The sequence below is a fragment of the Chelon labrosus genome (assembly GCF_963514085.1).
Source record: "Chelon labrosus genome assembly, chromosome: 8".
Taxonomy (NCBI): domain Eukaryota; kingdom Metazoa; phylum Chordata; class Actinopteri; order Mugiliformes; family Mugilidae; genus Chelon; species Chelon labrosus.
Window position 1 is genome coordinate 27,478,352 of NC_140358.1, and position 20,593 is coordinate 27,498,944.

The 20,593-nt window shown below is 42.4% G+C and overlaps 1 protein-coding gene across 1 annotated transcript in view; it reads right to left on the reverse strand.

Moving 5' to 3' along the window:
- htr4 (5-hydroxytryptamine receptor 4) overlaps nt 1–20,593 on the reverse strand; it is a gene marked incomplete at its 3' end in the record, with an annotated part of 126,740 nt that overhangs the window by 36,882 nt on the left and 69,265 nt on the right. Inside the window, exon 5 of the mRNA XM_084549967.1 lies at nt 15,012–15,607. Within this exon, the coding sequence (XP_084406093.1) occupies nt 15,012–15,607 (596 nt within the window). The remainder of the gene's footprint in view (nt 1–15,011; nt 15,608–20,593) is intronic.

A 20,593-nucleotide genomic window follows, 5' to 3' on the forward strand; every position in this document is an offset into this window, starting at 1 on the left:
ATGTTATTTTTTACTCTGTAATTTCTTTATTGTGTATTAAACACATACACTAAGAAAAGAAAATGGACGACACGTCTCCACTTCCTCCCATTAGTCAAACTGATGCTAGTGCCCAGGGTATACGGGAGTGAGTTTGGAGCCAGAGTGGAGTCAAGTTATCGATGACCCGTCCACACTTCCTCCAGACTCACTGGTGATTGTGTTTAATTAATACTCTGCTCTACATCCACCAGATACCAAGAGATGTTGGATTATACACTGCTCTTATTTACAACTAACTAAAATGATGGAAACCATCCTTGAAAAGTAATAATTTAAAGTGTACTTTAGTGTTTTAGTTTGGCCAAAGTCCCACCCACTAACATGGAGGAGGTGGAGCTTATGACCTATACTGCAGCCAGCCACTAGGGGGAGCTCTACTTGCTCAGGCTTCACTTTAGAGGAGCTGTCATGGCGTCCACTTTTCCTACAGTCTCTGAGTGAAGATATTTGCTTTTATTTTTATTTTTTTAATTTTTTTTATGTTAACATGAATATTTATTGTCATGTGCAAGGACTGCTGGCAGTTGATGTGTCTTTACAGCAATGCTGACAACATCCGGATGGATTCCATCTCTCGTGCATCCTGCTCGTTGACATACAGGTCAAGGCTTGCAGGTTTTTAACATAAGAAAGGAGTGAATGTGTGCGTCCATCCCTGACCCTCGGCCGCATAAAAACGCTCGAGGAGCCAACGCAAAGAAAAGGCTGAGACCTTGAAGTACGAGTCCACTAACCGCAGCAGGTCAGAGCATTACCATGACCCATGACCTATATTCCATCACCTACGCTAGGTGAAGAAGAATAGCTTCTGGGATTCAGGATAGGATTCAGAATATGGGAGTTGTCTGGGTGTTAGGTTGGCTCACGTGAAATGCTTTCCTGCCTCGACACTCTGGTAACAGCTATGTTAGCTAATCAATTTAGCAATGAAGTGCCTGTTTGTGCACACACGCCCCTTCAACTCTGGTTGAAGGTTGCCAGATTGCAATGCCAGATGAGTTTAAATAGCAGGGGTTGCAGATTTGTGACCGTGAAGTTACTAGCTCAAATCCTCTCTCGGTTCTCGGCCGAGGTGCTTTTAACCCCTAAAACTGCTCCCCTGTTGCAGGATGCAAGGCCGGCCACTGCACCATATGTAGCCTACTCTGTATACGAATGGATGCAATACACAATTAACAATACACAAACTGCAAACCTGTGTACTTGGGATTTATGTGTAACGATTAGGGACAGGTAAATTATGGGAGTTACCCTGGAGAAGCAACAACGTGGGATGGTCCCAGGAGAAGGGAAGCATGAAGAAGATTGTCCAACATGTTTTTTGTTTGTTTTTTTCACCTAGAAGCCTAAAGTTGCATTTCATTTATTTTGTTTGTCTCATCAGTTTTTGGTTTGTTTCAGTGAACAACATCAATTTAACACAACGTCAAGTTCTGCTGAAGTGACTCCACAGTTCAGAGCCTTCACACTGATTTAAAGCTGTGGTTTACAATGAATTCATTATGCAAGGTACATTACTATTATTCCACAGATACCACAGCTGATTAATAGCATTTACAATATCAGCAGTTGGTCTTTTTTTTTTGTTACTAGACAAAAACTGAGCTCAAAAAGATTTAAAATCAGGAAGGAAAGTGAAATCTCACTGAGGACGAGGACGAAGCCATATGTGCATTTAGATTCTAATCTCTGCATTAGTGTTTAATGGATAAGTGGAATTCATAACTTGCTCCTTAATGCAGGCGGTGCCGCTAGAAGAGGGTTTCCACTTTGAATGTGGGGAATGACTGATGTGCTCATTACTCCACCGAGCTGCACTTGATTATTTCTCCAAATAGTTTTTGGTTGGATTATTTTTCTAATAGGTTGTGTCGCACAAATGAACAAACATGGTTAGTGACTCTCATAAGCCTACTGACAGTTTCTGTTTTCTGTTTGCGCACGCCCTCGTTCCAGTTCAGACATCCAGATGCGGCTGGTCTCACATCTGTCACATTAATACGCTGCTGACAGCGTAATAAAATGGATAACGTGTTCAATGTAAATTTGATTTATACTCTTTCTAAATCAAGTTTGAATTATGTGTGGGTTGTGTTCTTTTATCTTCCTGTAACATAAACACTCAATAAATAAGCTGCTGCTGTAAGTTCAGCGTCGTCACATCTGCTTGCGACTCAAGAAACAAGCCACCCGCTGCGTTCTGCGAAGCCCTGTAATTACTTTTTTAGTTTTTCTTGTGCAATTAATCTTTTCAGGTGCCAGGTTTCATTTAGCCTCCATCTGTTTCGATCAAATTCACAAGAGCAACAACAATAGGCCTCATTAATGTCTGTCCGCCAACGGTACAGGTGAATCACGACTTTTAACCGCCACGCCCAACCTTTCTACGGCCGGTGATTAGAGGCCACATAGGGTCAAACTGGAACATACTCCTCCAGTGTGTAGTTTCCGTAACTGGATCAGTTCCCTGGAGGCGGTAGTCAGTCGTACAGCCTTAAGGCTCATTTAAGTACTGCAGGACATAGATGCCGTAACCTACGTACGTAGCCCTACGCTGATGTGAGTCATTTATACTTGTGCGCTCATCAGTCTGGCTCGCATCCAAATGCTAGTCGACGCTGTGTCTTTTTTGCCAGTCGGGTTCATTTTTGTTTCTACTTCCTGCTTCGCTTTCAACAATGGCAACTTAAAGTTTCACCCAAATTTTGCCGAAACTTTGCAGAAGAGAAGTCATGTTTACAAATGTTTGTATCTCTGAACATCTCAGTTAACCTTTTCTCCATGTGTTCCATCTTTATTGATCCAAAATAATCAATTTGAAAATTGCAGAGATGGAGAAGCAGTCGGAAATACTAAAGCAGAAACACGCTACTACCAAGGGGACCAATCACAGCTCTTGTGGTCTGTGCAGGGTCTATGTATTCGCCGTAGCTACGTAGCACAGAAGTCTAAACTGCCTATTAATGAAACTGACTGAGGCTCATGTTTTTGTATTTTTAACCCACACGGATGCATTACTTTTGAGATCATCCTCGGTCATATCAACGGGGTCGGGGCGGCTGTGAGAGGGAGACATGCATTAAGCCCAGCTCAAGTCTCACCCCTGAGCTTCTCCCGCCCTGCACCGGTCAAAGAACCAATCTTGAGCCGAGCTGACATTTCTCTGGCATTTTAAAAGCCATTACCCGAGCTGTGATTTTTTTATTTTTATTTTTATTTCTGCCGTTGCCGGACCCCTCCTCTAACTCTCACCGTCAGGCTGAGTGGCCGTGTTTTAACGGAGCATGGATGAGAGGTTATATAAAAACGGGGTCGTGGCGGTAAAATTCTTCAGCGAGACCGAGGGCAGACTGAACAGGTGGTGGAAATAGTTTCTGCTTTCGTAAATGCCACTTAGCGAGGCACCTCCACCCCTTTCTCCGTCTGTTTTAAAGCACATGAAACAGCGCCATCATCCCATTGCTGTAAAGTGTTTTAATCTGAAATGTGATACAGGACATCAGAGTGTGACGGACCGGAGATGCAAAGTTCCCTAAATCGTCTGTCTCTGTTGGTTGGACACACAAAACACGCATATACTGTAAAGGTTAAGCACGTCATCGCCTGTTGGTGCTGGGCAATAATCGTTCGTTTATAACTCTGTTCTGACCTTTAGACCCAGTTGCCACTAAAGATGTTTCAAGGATCTCAGAATAACAGCTTTACAGGATCTGTAGTCCACTGCTCTCCCCTGGATAATAAGTAGATGGACCACTGAAAGCATTTTACAGTGGGAAGTCCAGACAGCAAAAAGAATAAATAAATATAATAATCTATAAAGCAAAGTTTGTTTTCCATTCGTGCCAGCCTTCACAGTCACAAAATGTCAGATAGATTAGCAGGGGTAATCAGAACAATGGATGGATGGAGGCATTTTTTGTGAACCATGTAATGAGGTTTTATCTGCTTTATGCACCACCAGTATGTTTAAGTGTAAAACACATTAATAAAATCACAGGGAAGTGAACGCTATTATCATTATTATTATTATTATTATTATTTTAGAGCTACAGTCTAGACCAACCTGATTATTCTGTTATGTGTTAATTAGCCTCATGAATCTTTAATGTCGCAGCTCAACGTCTTTAAAGAGATTGTTTTGTCACCTTCCCATTGACTGTCCATGGTCTGACATAAGATAATCCTTTAATTTAAAGCACGCTCTTATGTTCACTATAATCTTGCATACTCATTCCTTGCCAGAATAGTTCACGTAAAGACACAATAAACTCCAAACTCGCAAGATGGCGCTGCCTGTATCCCGAGGAAAATAGCATCAGTTTGGCAAAATGCAATACAGTCTATGGTCCAGGTATTAAGCTCACTTGTGTAAATTTAATCCTCAAAGCTGGAGCTATTTGTGCTATCACTGTCACTGTCTTGGGAAGAATAAGTGATTTTTGAAGGCTAGTGGACACTAATTAATGGACATGTTTGCTGTGTGTTTCACTGTCAGTGCAGGACATCTTGGGACATTCACAGCGGTGGTTCCGTCAGGGCCAGCAAAGCCTTCTCTGCTGGTCTAAACTTTAGCCAAATCACTGTCTTACATTTTAATATTTTCCCATTGATCTTATTAAATTATTCTCAGCTGTGGTGTGTCTGGCAGTGTAACTTTGCATCAGAGCTTTTATCCAATCATATTTCAGCCATCATGTGTTGCCAGAGTCAAAGAAATCTGCCTGGGCCTTCAAACTTAAAACTGCAGGCGACCGAAGCTTGAAACACATTGTAGTGACGCTGTTCCTTTAACCAGTCACATTTCAAGTTGGTATTCTTAGTCCTTCTCTGTGGCCTACGGTAGTGTCAGTGTTTTTGCGTCCTCTGATTGGACGGTCAGAGAGCCTCTGTTCAAGCCAAGCTAGCGGTTCATGTTCCTTTGTTGTGAGCTGCACAAGCAAATCGTCCCCGTTAACGTTTTGATAGCTATTTGTTGAACCCACGATGTTGGAAGGAGGAGAGGCTATCGACTTGGTTGCAGATCTTTTCATGACAGACTCTGAGTAAAATTAATTATATTTACATCTTTCATGTATATTTTTGTCATTTCATTGGGTCGACATTGATGCTTCTGCTGGTTTTGATGTATGTGGCGCTGGTGGGTGCAGTGAGTGAGACTTTATGAATTGTTCTGAGTTTCTTTCTTTAGTAATGACATTCATCTCTCTATATGAGATACCTGTCTACGATGCAACGTCCTGTTTTATTGCATGTCCGTATGTTAAGGGTTTCTATAGTAGTGGTGTAGTAACAATCGTATTAAGAGGTGTTTTGAATGAGGTTGGAGGTCACTGAAGGCCTAGGTGGAAAATGCACGACTCACCACTGGACATTCATAACACTGCAATTCAATGTGAAGGGATGATGAGTGATCATAAAGTCATATGCATTCAAATTAGCATTTATACCCCAGCATAATACTGTCTTTTTCTTTAAAAGTTGTTTATAACCTTCATGGTAAATCAGGTTCTCTGTTTATCCTCCCAAAATAGTTTGAAGAGAGAACACACACAAGCATCTGCAGTCTTCTGTAAAGGTGCCTGGCTTAAACTTGACTTGAGTACAGGTATTTAATTTGTGCAGCTCTGAAACTTCCCGTCTCCCGGAACGACACACGCTGAATAAATAAAGGTCAGACAGTTTAAAGACTGAGTACAAACCTCCAGCGGGGGAGACGCTGCACTTCACAAGGATCAATTCAGTCAACATCATTGTCGGGATCAATGCCTCCCCTCACACCAGAGATACACTAATCTGCCTCGCCGGTGTCTGCATCAAACGCCCGGGTCTCTGTACGTATCTCAGACAGGTTAATCTCAGAGCAGCTGCCTGCCTCTTAATTAGCCTTCACAGAGTTCAGTCCTGGATCCTAAAGTAGAAACTTACAACAACCCAACTAGGATTTACAATCACAGAGTTTTAGCACATTTTATTCTTCTCAAAGAGGTAAAACATTATCTAAACATGATTTAATGCAAAAATCTACACCGGTGGGAAACTATTGAACTTTTAGGGGACCTTGTTGGCGTATCATTGTCCCAGACTGACAAGAAAAGGAAACCTATTTCTGCTGCACAAATTAAATTAAGTTTTACTAAATGTAACTCTTTGACTAAACTGCTCAGAGCTTGCAGATATATGTATGCAACCAGTCAAGGGAGAAATCTTCAGTCACATATTATGGGGAACCCCATGCAGGTCTTGGAGGGTTCACTGAAGCATCATATTGTTATTGGGCGAGGCTTTCCCCTTTAAGAGAGGCAGCCTTGTGGGTCATTTTTATTGCCATCTGCCTACAAGGAACTATTTTATGCGCAAAAAATTGCAGTATTGCTTTTGCATTATTGTCGAGTCATTCTTAAGACTCATTTATAGCACCGCGGGACATGGACGCCGTAACCTACGTACGTAGCCTACGCTGATGCGAGCCATTCATACTTGTGCATTCATCAGTCTGGCTCGCTCTGTGACAACACCATCCAAGTCGGGTTAATTTTTGTTTCTTCTTCCTGCTTCACTTTCAACAATAGGGACAGACACTTTCGCTGAAGATGAGTCATGCAAATGAGTCATACTTGATGTGTTCCATCTTTATTGATCTAAAACAATCAATTTGTTAATTGTGGAGATGGAGAAGCAGCCGGAAACACGCTATTACCAAGCGGACCAATCACAGCTCTTGTGGTCTGCGTCGCCACGGCGCGTAGTTACATTTCTGGGGAGGTGCACGTCAGGCTACGATGCTAGGGTCTACGTAGGGTCTGGGCTGTCGCTGCAGCTACGACGTCAAATTTGATGCAGAGGCCTAAGCCGCCTATTAAGTCAAAAGGTGGCTATATATGGTTATGTGGCAGTGTTCACCAGGTTTCGGTTCTGTGGAGTTAGTTTGGACAAAAACAAGCCAGGCTACAGAAGAGGCTGACCTAAAACAAGAGGTGTCCATACCACAGTACAGAGGGTTAGGGTTAGGGTTGTTACAGTCCCACAAATATGGGCATGTAACAATATTTTGGATAGAATTATCCATCACCTGGATAAATAAATAGAGATACTACTAGAAGTACAGGAGGAATAAAAGGACTTAATTAAATGGAGCAGTAGGAGAGAGCCCTACGTTTATCTAAGCACATCAACTACACCATTAAAAACACTGAAATTGAATTATGTGACTTGTCCTAATACAAATAGTGAGATTAATACTAGAGATATTGTGCAGATACATTACAAAGAACATTACTTATATGTCCTGACAGATCCTGCATTAATAAAATTATCGCCGCTATGCCTTGTGTGTAAATGCAAGACACACTTATCATTTCTAATGCTGTGGGTCTGCAACTTGTCCTGCGTGCGATTTCTAATGCGCAGCGTTTTCTTCCCCTTCCCGCTAATACTTAACGGTAAAATTCAGGTTTTGAGGGCCGAGATGTGTGATTCGAGATCCCAGAGACCCACAGGGCACACCTAAAGCTGTGTTCAGTGATGCTGCTGACAAGAACACAAAGCGAGGTGCAGGTTTTCTGTAAACGATGCAGCATTGGAAGCAGTTTAATACGTGTTATTTAGCATACTGAGCAGAAGAAATCATTTTTTTCCCTGCTTTCTGGTGGAACCTAATGTGAAGTTAAATGCAAATGTTGGACGGGATACATTTCCATGTTGCTTATATTAGAGGTCATAGAAAGATTATGCAGCTGCAATCATTCAAAAAGATTTCAACCCACTGCTGGATGTTCTCAGTAAAACAAAGGAATTAAACCAGAGGTGCCACAGTCCTGCCCACGCTTTTATTTTTTTGCAGCAGCACACAGACTCCACAGCCACTAATGGAGACGACCTACTGACAGCTGATAACCACAATCTGATTACCCTCGCTAATTCATGTTTCAACTGTCACAGAGGATCAGTTGGAAGGAGGAAATGGTAAAACTGATTTGAATTAATTAACTAAGAGCAGCAGAGTACTGGGCTTGCAGCTAACTTCATTTCCAGCCAAATTCCTGCCTCCTCCGTTTTAATGACTGACAGTATGCGTGTGCGTCAGTGTCGGATGGCGCTAGTTGTGCGATCGGGATGCTCGGCGTGCGTCTGCATCTTTTCAGCAACAAATAAATGTCACCGTGAAGTCACACATAGCACGTTCAGTTATTGAAATACAACATTGCAGCCAGTCTTCAGCTGTGGTGCCAGAGGGCTGTTTCTGCTCCTGCTCCGAGGCGACCGACTGTCACCGACTCCAAAACGACATATATGGCTGTTTGCAGATTTGTGATCATGTGAGGTATAAAGAGCAATAAAAAGCATCTGCGTAAGCGGAGGGACGGGCCGTGCTTTTAATGCTGGCACTTCAGCCTGGAGACTGGGGTTTGTGTCTTGAAATAACATGACCCTCATGACCCAAGACTACTATTTCTCATACTTCTGAAACTGGCAACAGGTTTTTAAAACTACACTGGTTGTAAAAGTGCCTTCGCTTCTTACTGAGGTTCACTTTCACTTTTATTCTTCCTTAGTAGTACGGAATAATGTGAAAACCAGAAGACAAATTAATGATTTCAGGCATAAGAGTTTAAACAACAAAGAAACGAAGGTCATGTGCCACAGGTATGGCATGATAATAAGGTAACTTACACAGTTTTTACAACGTTCACCTGTAAACTAATAGAGGAATAAGAAGCCTCGCTGCTTCCTGTCATGGTTTTAAATCTTTCCTGTGACCCTGTTTGGTTTCCCTTGTGTTTCCTGTTTTTATTTTGTAAAGTTCTTCCTTGGTGTTTCTCGTCTTCTTTGATTGGTGGATTGGTTTCTCCTTGTGTGCTCCACCCTCATTAGTTTCACCTGTTCTCGTCAACCGCTCTAACCAGGTGTATATATAACCCTGCCTTTGCCTTTGTTTTCTGTCAAGTCTTCTGTGATGTTATCTCTGTTTGTCCTACACTCGTGCTTCCTTGTCCGTAAATGTTTTTCGATTTGTGTTTTTGGATGCCCTGCCTTTTCTCCAGCACATTCTGTTCCCTAGCTTGTGAGTTTTTATTAATGTCATTTTGTTTCCAACTCCTGCCTCCCCTTAGGGTCCTTCATTTCCTACTTCCTACTTCACCAGAAACCTGACACTTCCTTCACCTTTTTGCACCGTTTATCTAAACCTCCATTAAAACGGTCAGCGAAACTTGTTCAGCGTCACAAATTGGACCAGGACGACATAACGCTCTGCACACAGAGTCGCCAACTTCAGTGAACACAACATACAAAAAAAAAACGACAACACACAAACAACAAACGAACATGGAAAGCTTTACACCTGCTAAACATCTGCGCATTAGCATCAATTAGCATAGCATCAACCCACTGCTGTTCTACAGAGCCCCACAGAGCCGCCAGCATGACCGCAGATAGTTCTTTGTTTTTTCATCAACTTCTTCTCTGATAATATCCAAGGAGATGGTTTATGTACATCTGAATGATTTGCATGTCGTGATTACTCTCTTTTAGCAAACCAGATTAGCTTATGTCTACCTGGCAGTGTAATGCTAACAAGAAGAGTACCTGCACACTTTCTCTGTTTCCTTCGTGTGCTTCATCAACACATACCAATCATGTTTTGCACCTAATAGGAACAGTGTCTCCATCTGAGACATGAGGGATCCAGAGAAGACTCATAAATCGTTATTTGAACAGAGTCATGCATCACTTTCATCGTCACATTGGCCGACAATACGACCTTGTACAATGTGAATCATCTTTGTATGTGTGAAAAGCTATCTTTATATCTGACATGCTGCCAAAGAAACCGAACCCTGTACGTCCAACCCTGGTGACATTAAACACTGTGCCAGTCTACAAGTGTAGCTGTGCGTATTACAGGCTTTAAACATGAAGAAGTACATAGTGAGCTTGTCTTGTTGAGTCTTTGAACCGCCCACGTGTCCATGTTCCAGCTCTGCAGGGAGTCCAAACTTTAACTAACGGATGACTTCCTCCACACAGCCACAAACCCCTGAAGTCCAGAGGTGTCAGTGCACAGTGGAGTTCCTATCAATAGCACACCAGGAGGTGTAATGAGAGAGTGTGCAGGGGAATATACAGTCTGGAGCTCAAGTGTTGTACAAACCACAAAATTATGCTGAAATACTTTCACTACAAAAGGAATAAGGTTCACACATGTCACCAGGTACGGAGCTTACTTCTAGCGACTTCCAGTATGAAAGGAGATGGATTACTGTTGTTGAAAACGCAGAAAGAAAAAGCACCGTTGAAAAATTCTGTCACTGGGGGATAGTGATTGTCATTAGTGCTCACCCGATATTTTCCAGCACAGAGCTTTCCTGTTCTGCAGAGTAAATTATAAATCGAAACTCATTTTTAGTTTCATGTTTTGGTGCATTTGGCCCCAGGATTTTTGAGTCCATTACAGCTGATGCTCACTTATGAGGAAATTAAAAACTTAGACGGCATCTCCTACATAAGGTATGAGCCACATTGAGCCACAACATTATGACCACTGACAGGAGAAGTAAATAACATCGACCATCTTGTGACAATTCAATGTTCTGCTGGGAAACTTCTGGACCTGGCATTCATTGGTGTGGATGTTACTTATACATGTAGCACCCACCTAGACCAGACCAGGCACCCCCACCCCATAGCAATGACACTCCTTGATGGCAGCAGCCATCCCCAGCAGGATGCAGCCACAAAAACACGTTAGGAACAACTAAAAACAGCACAAGGTGTTGACCTGGCCTCCAAATTCACTAGATCCCAAACTGATCAAGTTTCTGTGGGATGATCCACAGAGGCCCCTGAGTCACCACAAGGGAGACCTACACAATATTAGGAAGGTGGTCATAATGTTATGCCTGATCGATGTATATATACACAAGGAAGGTTTGTTCACATTGGGTTTCATCACTTTTAACACTTTTAAAGTAAACATTCATGCAATTTAAGGAAAAAATGAGGATATGAAACCAATGCCAACAAAAGAGGAGTTTAATCATTTTCCAAGCTGCCTTATTTTCAGTTTCAAAAAAGAGCATGAAAAAACAAGCAACTCCTTGCAAGATAAAAAAAAAAAAAAAAAAGACTACTGCAAATTATTAAAAGGTCAACTGAAATGCCACAACACTAACAACACGTCAGGTTTTTCTTTCCTTCCAATAACTTTCTGAAAATATTACAAATTACACACGGTCCCCAGATATTACCATTCCTGCGCAAATAATTGTAATTTTATGTCAGTGCTACTCACTGGAGAGTAAAAGACCACAGATGAGTTCCATATGGACTGACTCACATTAATAGCCCGCTCTCAGGCCTTGGTAACAGCGCTCTGATGGTGGTCCAGAAACATCAGCAGGGGACTGAAAACTTTGCACGTGCTGTCAACAGAACGGACATTAACTGATCGGGGGGCTTCTGTGCTGGTATAAACACGTTCATTGATTGCTTACAATGAGCTCCAGCTCCGTAATGTCTCGACCTGTCATTGCAATTTTAAATTTAAATGGCGCATCTGCTACCTCGATGTTTCAACAGCTAGCGGACTCCCATGAGGAGTCAAATCACTGAAACAAATTGTCACTGCAGCTCCGTTTCCAGTCTCAAAGGATCTGCAGCCTCGCTGGGCGGGAGGATGGTGTTTCGTGGGCTACACATCATAAGTGAAAGCCTGCACAATTTACTGATAGCTGCAGTTTCAGTCATTTTATGCTTAATTTTGTCCCAATTGGCTCCCAAGTCATCTCGTTTTCTCTGGTCAGAAGTACGCTATGGATAAAAATATTCCAGAAATCAAAGATGTAGTGGAAGTACATCTTCTACAATATATTGAAGGCTACATTATTATTTAATAGAGTTTATGGCATGTGTAATGGCAGATACTATAAAACTTTTAGTTCTTTAAATTCAAATGAAAGCAGGATGCTGGAAAAGCCAAAGTCTGCTTTTATTCTGATTAACACTGCATGCACCCTCAGGGTCAGAGCACGCAGGGATGGAACACGCTGAACTATTCATGTTCATAAATGCTGTCTTAAAAGCGGCCGCACACTTTACATAAATATACAAATAATAACTCAGAGAGTCAGACCGTGTTTAATCCCCGAACAATGCAGAAATGATCCCTCTCAAGACAAAGACCACTGTCAAAACACTTTGCCAGTAATAGAAGGCTGTCTCCGGCCTCTATTTACACAAATGACATAATTGTTGTAGATGATCTTTCCTTTGTCACGGCCAGATGACATCTCTAAGGAAAGAAGTGCTGAAAATAGTAAGACTAGAGCACATTACAGGGAAAGGACGCTGAGTTAAACTCTTAAATATATTTAATGTCTAGCTTGGCATAATACACCGTTTAGTTTTCAATATGTTTTATAATTAAAAAAAAAAAAACCTCTGCATGCAATTTTCTTGTAAACAAACGTCCATCCTGCCCAGACAGTTTGATTTGATAAGCCAAACTATTCTAACATAGGGAGGATCCTAAACAAAACAAAAGATGGGAAAAGGAACTCTTGCAAATCAGGGCAGGCAGTTTCCTTTGGTAGGAACGTATTAAAAAGCCATTACCGATGAGGCTAATCTATATGAGTGAAAAATATGCGTAAGGCTTTTATTGCTCGGGGTCAACTACAACACATGTTCATGCTTTAATTTTAGAACCGCGACTCCCCTTTACTCAGAAATGGAGAATATGAATATAAAGTGTCTGCCTTAACAAGACACTGGAATTTGACACTTAAGACAAATATGAAAGAATCTGTACTTTCTAGGTGTTTAAAGAGGTCATACGACGCAAAATCCGACTCTTCATTCACCTTTAAAACTAATTGCGAGCTCCCATTGTGTCTGAAAACCACCATGTCCTTGTTTCTTTATTTGAAACCAGAGAGGACAGCCCCGTCCTTGGCTGGTTCAAACAGTTAACTGTATAGAACGGTGGTTGACTTGACTAAATCCACAGGATTCATGAAAGGCGAGTTTGAAGCTCAGTGTGGGTGGCACAGGGAATCGCCATTTTGCCCAACTTCCGGCTAATTAAAAAACGTACAAAGAGGTGAAACGTGAGTATTGAGGTGGCACGCAACTTTTAATCAAACCATCTGCACCCTAAACTTTGCAGAATTTTAAGCTGCCAGAGGGGGAAAAGTATATAGATAGCTATGTTTTGCTTTATAGGACAATACAATCAATACATTTATGGTCACTGCATGGAGTCTGCCGGGGTTGCATAGTCCAGACGGTGGCTGCTGTTTGCCAGTCTAAAGTAGACTTTCTTGGTCCGGCACTCCCACTCATTGTTATACCCCTTCTTTAGTCAATATATATTGGGAGGCTAACTACTTAGCTCGCAAGAGTTTTGCAGCCGCTCTCGTATTTGACAGCGCATGCATGGGGGGAGATCTCAGACTGGCTGCCTGTCAGTCAACCAACCAAGTGTCAAATGCTGTAGTGAGGATCGATGATAGACTAACATCTAAAAAATCTTTTTTTAATCACACAAATCTACCAGCACCACCATGGCGATCTACGGGTAGATTGCGATCGGTGTATTGGGCACCCCCGCTACATGGAGGTCTGTGGGTATTGACTCACTTTTGGCACCTGCACCTGCACCATACCTTTATTTTTAAGCCCTGGAAGTCACTGCTTGGTTCAAACGTGTAAGAGGTGTCTGCAGACTTATGAGCCCAAACTTACAAGAAAAAATACACATTAGCTTATTAAAAAGGGTTCTAATATGGGTCTAAGTTGTGACATACCTAGCGGGGTCACAGGTTACTGGTATATCTCTATATATCTATTCCTGTAGGCAAGTTTTTTCAATTTTTTTTTTTTTAGCATTCTATATTTACACATATATAGAGTGTGTGCTGCATGCATGAATATTAAACCCCATCCTATCAGCATAAACAGGACTGTTATGATGAGCGGTGGTGCAACATTTGTCATTGCTGCTGATGCAGATAAGATTGCCCTATTAATGGTCGGACGACTGAAAAATGTAATATTCAACAGGCCACAATGGAGTACACGTGTAGCGTCTTGCCCTTATCACGGTCGGACATGTGTTCTATGTTTGGAAACAGTAATAGGTTGGGAGATTAATGAGTCCGGGCCGCACATTTGAACGGGACTGGGATCGTTTTTTATAGAGATAAAGTCGTCTCTAGTGCACCTCAAAACAAGTCATTTCCCGTCACAACAGGCTGTTGCTACGTACCATCTGGCCTCACTCTGTGTACATTGCTCAGGAAATGTCTGCATTAATAATGGCATGCATTGCAGATGTGAGATAAATGGTTCCCTCTGGATACTGGGAAAGGACGACTGCAATGTACACAAACTAAAAAAAGACGTCAATAAATAACTATAAGGGTGACATGGCATGTAATATCGTTTTTTCCATAGAAAAATACAACTATATTAAAGATGGTGTTACAGGCTCACATTCCCACAGCATTTGACTTGCTGATTTGTTATGTTTGAAGGGTCCGGTCTTATTTCTGACTGGGGTTTAGTCTGGATGTCTAGGGTTAGAGGGACTGGCATGAGTGACTTCTTTCCTTTTAGTTATTTTGACTGGTCCATTAGGTTTATATTCCTTGTTGAAGTTGCTTCTGTTTGTGTTAGACTTCTGTCGTTAAGAGCCTATTGAAGGGGGTCGTAACCAGATGTCTGTCATAAATTAAAATTACCACATCATTATAAGGTCATGAGTTTTTCCATGTGACTGTTTTCCCCAAATAATAATGCAATATTGTTTGTTTTGTATTGTAAAATGCCTTAAACCCAACAGTGTACCATAATAACTAAATTTTTTGATATGGAAACACCAACAAAAAACAATGATAGGAAGTTTCATTTTTCACAGGCGTAGTCGCGCAGCAGCAGAACCATAGTCTGAAACAATTTAGAGGACTTACTTGAGTACATGTGTGGATCCGTTGATCTGCGTGGCTGTGCAGGGAGCGCCGGAGCCCAGGATGGACGGCCTGCGGTACCTCTTCCTCCCACAACACAGGATGATGAGGAAGGCACGGCGGAAGGACTTGTTGAGGAACGCGTAGAGGATGGGGTTCAGCATGGAGTTGATGTAGCCCAGCCAGAGGCAGGCGGACCACAGCTGGTCGGGCACTGTGTAGTCTATAAAAGGGTCCACCACGTTGGTGACAAAGAATGGTGCCCAGCAGAGGCAGAAACACCCCATAATAATGCACAGAGTCTTTGCCGCCTTTGTTTCTGTTCGCATGCGGTGGTTGCGTTGATGGTCAGCAGATTCCGACATTGCACCGGCGCCAGAGGTGCCGGGAGCGCTGCTGCCGGCTCCCCCTGCTCGCTGCAGCATGCTGATCTGCAGGGCGTGCGCCCGGGCCGTGATGTAGATCCTCTGGTACGCCAGCACCATGAGTACCAGAGGGATGTAGAAGGCCACCACGGAGCAGGTCAGGGCGTACGGCTTGTTGACCATGAAGACGCAGGATGTGGAGTTGGTGGCCCCACTGTTGCGCTTCTCCTCAATCTGGTACAAGACATAACATTGGGAAGGATAGTAAGAGGCTTGACTCAAGGGCAGAATGGGCTGCTTTCTATTGTTCGGTGAAAATGTCAGCGTTGAAACGTACATGTTGCCGAATGGTTCTTGAATGGAAGTTATATCTGGGAACGTCTCACTAAAATACAACGTTTCTGACATTTTAATTTATAAAACACAAACTCTCTTGACGGTTTGACGCTGAATAAGTGCGCACTGAACTTTAGATTATTTCTATTAATTAATCCCTCTGTACCACCTCTGGCCTTGTAGTGACAGTGCAAGTGTCCTTGACCAGTGCATGGCTAGAGAGGTCTCAAAGAAGACATCAACTTTCAGCTGCAGAGGCTCACCATGTCTCACCTGTCAACGTTTTTAAAAAATTAAATGAACCCTTTATAGTTTCATAACTCCACTTTATGTTTTCGCAGGCCCAACAAAATTGTCACGTTGGCATTCTTACATGTTTCAAAAGGTTTATCCTCTATGTGTTGGTTGCCAGTTGTCACAGACACTCTTATTTGTCTTGATACATTAGGGAACTTACTGTTGAGAAGGTTGGTCCCTTATTAGCTGAGTTGATTGAAGCAGAGGAGGCAACTCGTAAGACGAGAGAGAAAAGAAAAGTCTTTTGCAAAGACTCAGACGGACGAAGGCTGATAACCCTAGAGTGTTTTTGTTTGCGGTCATCCTTGTATGTTAACCTGAGTTAACATGCAGAGCCTTGACCTGTCAGTACCTGTGCTGGTCACAGCCTCAAAGGAGTTTTGGAGAAAGCCACAGAAATAGCAAAGAAGGAGGAATTCTGGATTTCTAAAGTAGGCAGTTTAGGATGAAGCCATTTCTATCGAATCTAATGGAACATTAAGAGTAAGTCTACTATTACCGGGGCTTATTTTAGAAGCTTTAGAAGTTTAAACAGAGTTAGACCTTTTAAAGTAATTAGACATTTGCAGTGTTAGTTGAAGGAAGGTCTTAGGAAATCAAAGTCTGAATAATTACACTCCAAGAAAAGAAGAAATCTTCTCGCACTGAAACTGAAAAATAGATATTCCAGCTTTTAAACCATTAACGTGTTAAGATAAAATAGGGACGGCTGCAGTTGAATGTGTTTTTTTAATCTAGTGCCAAAGCAGAAAGCTGTGTGACTAAGATATAAAAGTTAAAATGGTGAAATGTCTTGTTACTACAGAATCTGATCTGTACTGTAAAAAATAACAAAAAAACATGCCTTCTGCAACCGAATTATCTTGTTCTGGGCTGATTTAATACTTTAGCAAAATATAAAACTGAGAATTGACATCAAGAAAATTAAATCAAGTCAAAAGTGGAGGTTAGAGAACAAGACCCTCTAGAAGAAGCCCCTGTATAACCCCATTTGTTGAACTGGTAAACAGCTCTGCTCTGCTACGCCATGAAACACCTTCAGGATGTTTTACAACAACCCGCTTAAAAATCCCACGTCCTCCTCAGCTGTGCAGCAAAAACAGGAACGCGCCTCTGGAGGGAGAGGGAGGCTTTGCATGTCACCATTAATCACAGATGAAGTCCCATCCCAGACTCCCCTCTGCTATCATCTCATCTCTGTGGGAAACGGCGGCTCTGGGCTATGAGATGAATAATACAGAGATCAATGAACGAGAGCCACGCTTCCCCTGTTGTGTGCAACAGCCGAGTTTGTGTACGGAGGAAGCGGAAACTCAAGTGGAAAATATTCCGTCTGTTCACGTGTGTGTTGAAGTTTCAGAGTCTCTTGTTTGAACGCACATAATGAGAGTAAGGGACTTTTAATCAATGCTTCATTGACTCGTCTGAACAAGACCTTTAGCATGCAGCTGTCTGAGGTCGATCTGCTTGTCGCCCTTTGGTTTGAAGTTGCTATTGAACTTTCCAGGCTATGGTTGCCTAGGTAACCCTTTTGTTTATTTCAAAAAGAAATAACAAACCACAAGTAACAAGAAGAACACAAGAATATTGCAAGCGTATGGACAGAGCTAGCTCTTATTGCCGTCATCGCTCTCTATCTGGGTTCACTCACCCGACGCTCCAAGCCCACTAGCTACAAAGTGGACTTGGTTTGGGGTAGGAACCAAAGTCAAGGAGTCAAGACGTTTATAGCCCCTCCGAATTTGTTGGTTCACCCCTTAAGAACGTTGACAGACCCTGTAACAGCAGTTCAGGTGGAGTCTGTCAGACATGACTGAATGCTTTAGAGAAGGGATACTCCAGTCGTTATCGGGGCCGATCCAGGCATTTTTTATAACGATCGCTTCGGATCAGTGCGCCTGATCTTTTGTCGTTATTTTATTTTAGGTCTGCCATAAACCAAAACCACGTCCCTGTAGTGTAAACACAGTTTTTCTGTTTTCTCACAGTAAGCCTTGACCTTTAACCATAAACCCCAAAGCCTCTTCCGTGACTGTGCCACAGTGCCCTAGATTTTATCAATTTGTGCTTTAGTGCAACCAGATAGGGCCACTTTCTCCCTCTCTGCAGTCAGTTGTTCCAGGATGTTCCAGCTGGTATCGGGGGATGAGCCAGGCATTTTTAAAACAATTGGGATTTGGGTCAGGCTTCAGCCAAGATTTTTTATAGTTACTGGTTTTAGATCTGTCACGAACCAAAACCACGTCCCTATAGCGTGAAAACGTCGTATCCTTCTTCTGTTTTAGTGAAGTGTGGCTAGCGTCAAAGTTCTTACAAATATCAAAATCACAAAATGACTAAACGTGCCTGCTATGAAGAAAAACTTTACTCTGGGAAGTGAAGTCAGACACATTTTGCATGACGTCATTTTGTTCTCGCTGCCCTCATTTGGGAGTTCTCGCAGCTTGTTCTCGACACATCAAACGGGCAGAACTTTCTTCTCGTGGGTTGTCCAACAACTATTCTGCAATTGGTCAGAACCACATCTTACCACATCTGACGTATACTGCAGTGGGAGGGCTTTATAAGAGTTTAACACTTGACTTTCTCGTGAAGTATAAATTACCTGGCCAGAACAAACTTTTTTTCTTGTTCTCACAGCCCTAGGAGCGAGAGTATGTACCAAGTTTAGGAATCTACCTACAGGGAAAGGACCTTAGGACATTTAAGACCGGTTGGGGACTCAGATCAGCCGTGACTGAATATTTAAATATCTGTATCGGATCGGGGGCCACAGATCGGGGGCTCCACAGTCTGTACAGTTCATGCTGCATTTGGGCAATAATGCAACTCAAAGCCAAAAAAAAACAACAATAGGAGCCAGTAAAACGAGGCACAGACATGTTCCCGTGTCTCTTCACATCTAAATTCTGAATGTGTTGTTGAGCGTTGGAGCGTCACTCTGTGCCAGAACTGACCTGCTACCCAGAATATTCAACAGCTCTAATTAGACCCGCAGAGAGCTGCTGCAGCACGGCGCTAACTTTAGACTGCTGTTGTGCTAAACTTCTGTTTGTGTGTGTGTGTGTGTGAGTGTTAGGAAGTGAGAAGTGTGTGTATGACGTGCGCTCCGCTGTCACCGCTGCCAAACCGAGCCAGCCAGTCCTCCTGCTGACACTCGGCTCTGAAGCAACTTTTGCTGGCGCTCAGATAAAGGCAGACAGGGGCGAGCGAGGTTAATAGTGGCATGGGAGTCTCTCTCATCCTCTCTCTCTCTCTCTCTCTCGCTTTGTGTGTCTCATGCTGTCATGTGTCTTTTCTCTGCACACCTGTCTCTCTACTCCCCTTCCTGCTTCATGCTGCCTTGATCGTGACAGTTTGGAATGAAAATAAGAACTTTTTTTAGAAGCTAATTTTAAAACTTTTTATTCACAAATTTGTAGGGAAGTTGCTGCAGGTGGCCGGTCGGCAACTTTTGTTTTCCTACTGATCTCATACTATGTTTATTTTTACATTATTCATATCGCAGCATGTATTTTCATTCGGTTATTTTATTTTTGAGTTTCCGTCATCTTTGTACTAAGATAGTAACTTTGTTTAAATAGCACTTTTCAAAGTAAAAGTTGGTGCTTCTTGTTAAAAACCATGGACAGTGAAGCCAAAGCAAGTAGAGCTCCCCCTGGTGGCTGGCTGTGGTATAGTGGGCGGGACTTGGGCCGAACTAAAACAGTAAAATACACGTCAAGTAGGTTTCTGTCATTTTAGTTAGTCAATATAATGTTGATACATGTTCCATTTTTTTGGACAAGTTTCGTTTTAGTTAGTTATTTGACGCTATAGAAACAGGATATGACATAATGGCAGTTGCCATGCCAACCACTCCGTAAAGCGGTCCTGTGGGACCAGGAGAATTAAAAAATTAACCCTCCACCCTCAGACCGTACTGATCAGACTCTGGCTGCAAACTCGCAAGATGGCCCCGCCAGTATCCCCGGGAAAATAGCGTCAGTTTGGCCAATGCAAAGAAGTGGCGATGCATTGTCCATATTTATATACAGTCTATGTTAAAATCATTGACAGGATAGCAATGAGCATAAGAGGGGGGAAATAAATGAGTGTAAAATGTTGTGACAGCTAAATTGGATCGTCTAACAGTCTGAGGTAAAGTGAGATTCAAGGCTGGGATGCAAGTGCATTGTTTTCCTTTTCTTTCCTTTTAGGCAACATGAGGACCATAGATCTGAGGTGTCTGTATCTGGACCAGGTTCATACAAAGATTCAACTGATGCCATTTTTAAAAGTTTGAAAGATGCTAAAAGTTTGCAGATCTCCCTGGAGCCTAGCGATAAGGAGGAGGAAACTTTGATTTCCACAAAGTGTCTCTTATCCATAAAGCTGAAGGTTATTAATTTTGCCCTCGCAGATTTGCACTGCATCCATTAAATTAGATTTTATTCCAATTCAGTAGTTTCCAACTTGTAATCCCCTTTGATCCGTTGAACAAATAATGGCATTAGTGACATAGGTTATGAGCTGTTCACCTACATTTTTCAGATCTCAGTTGTAGCGATTCAGATGAGGAGCCTGTGTCTCACAGTCTTGCGGCTG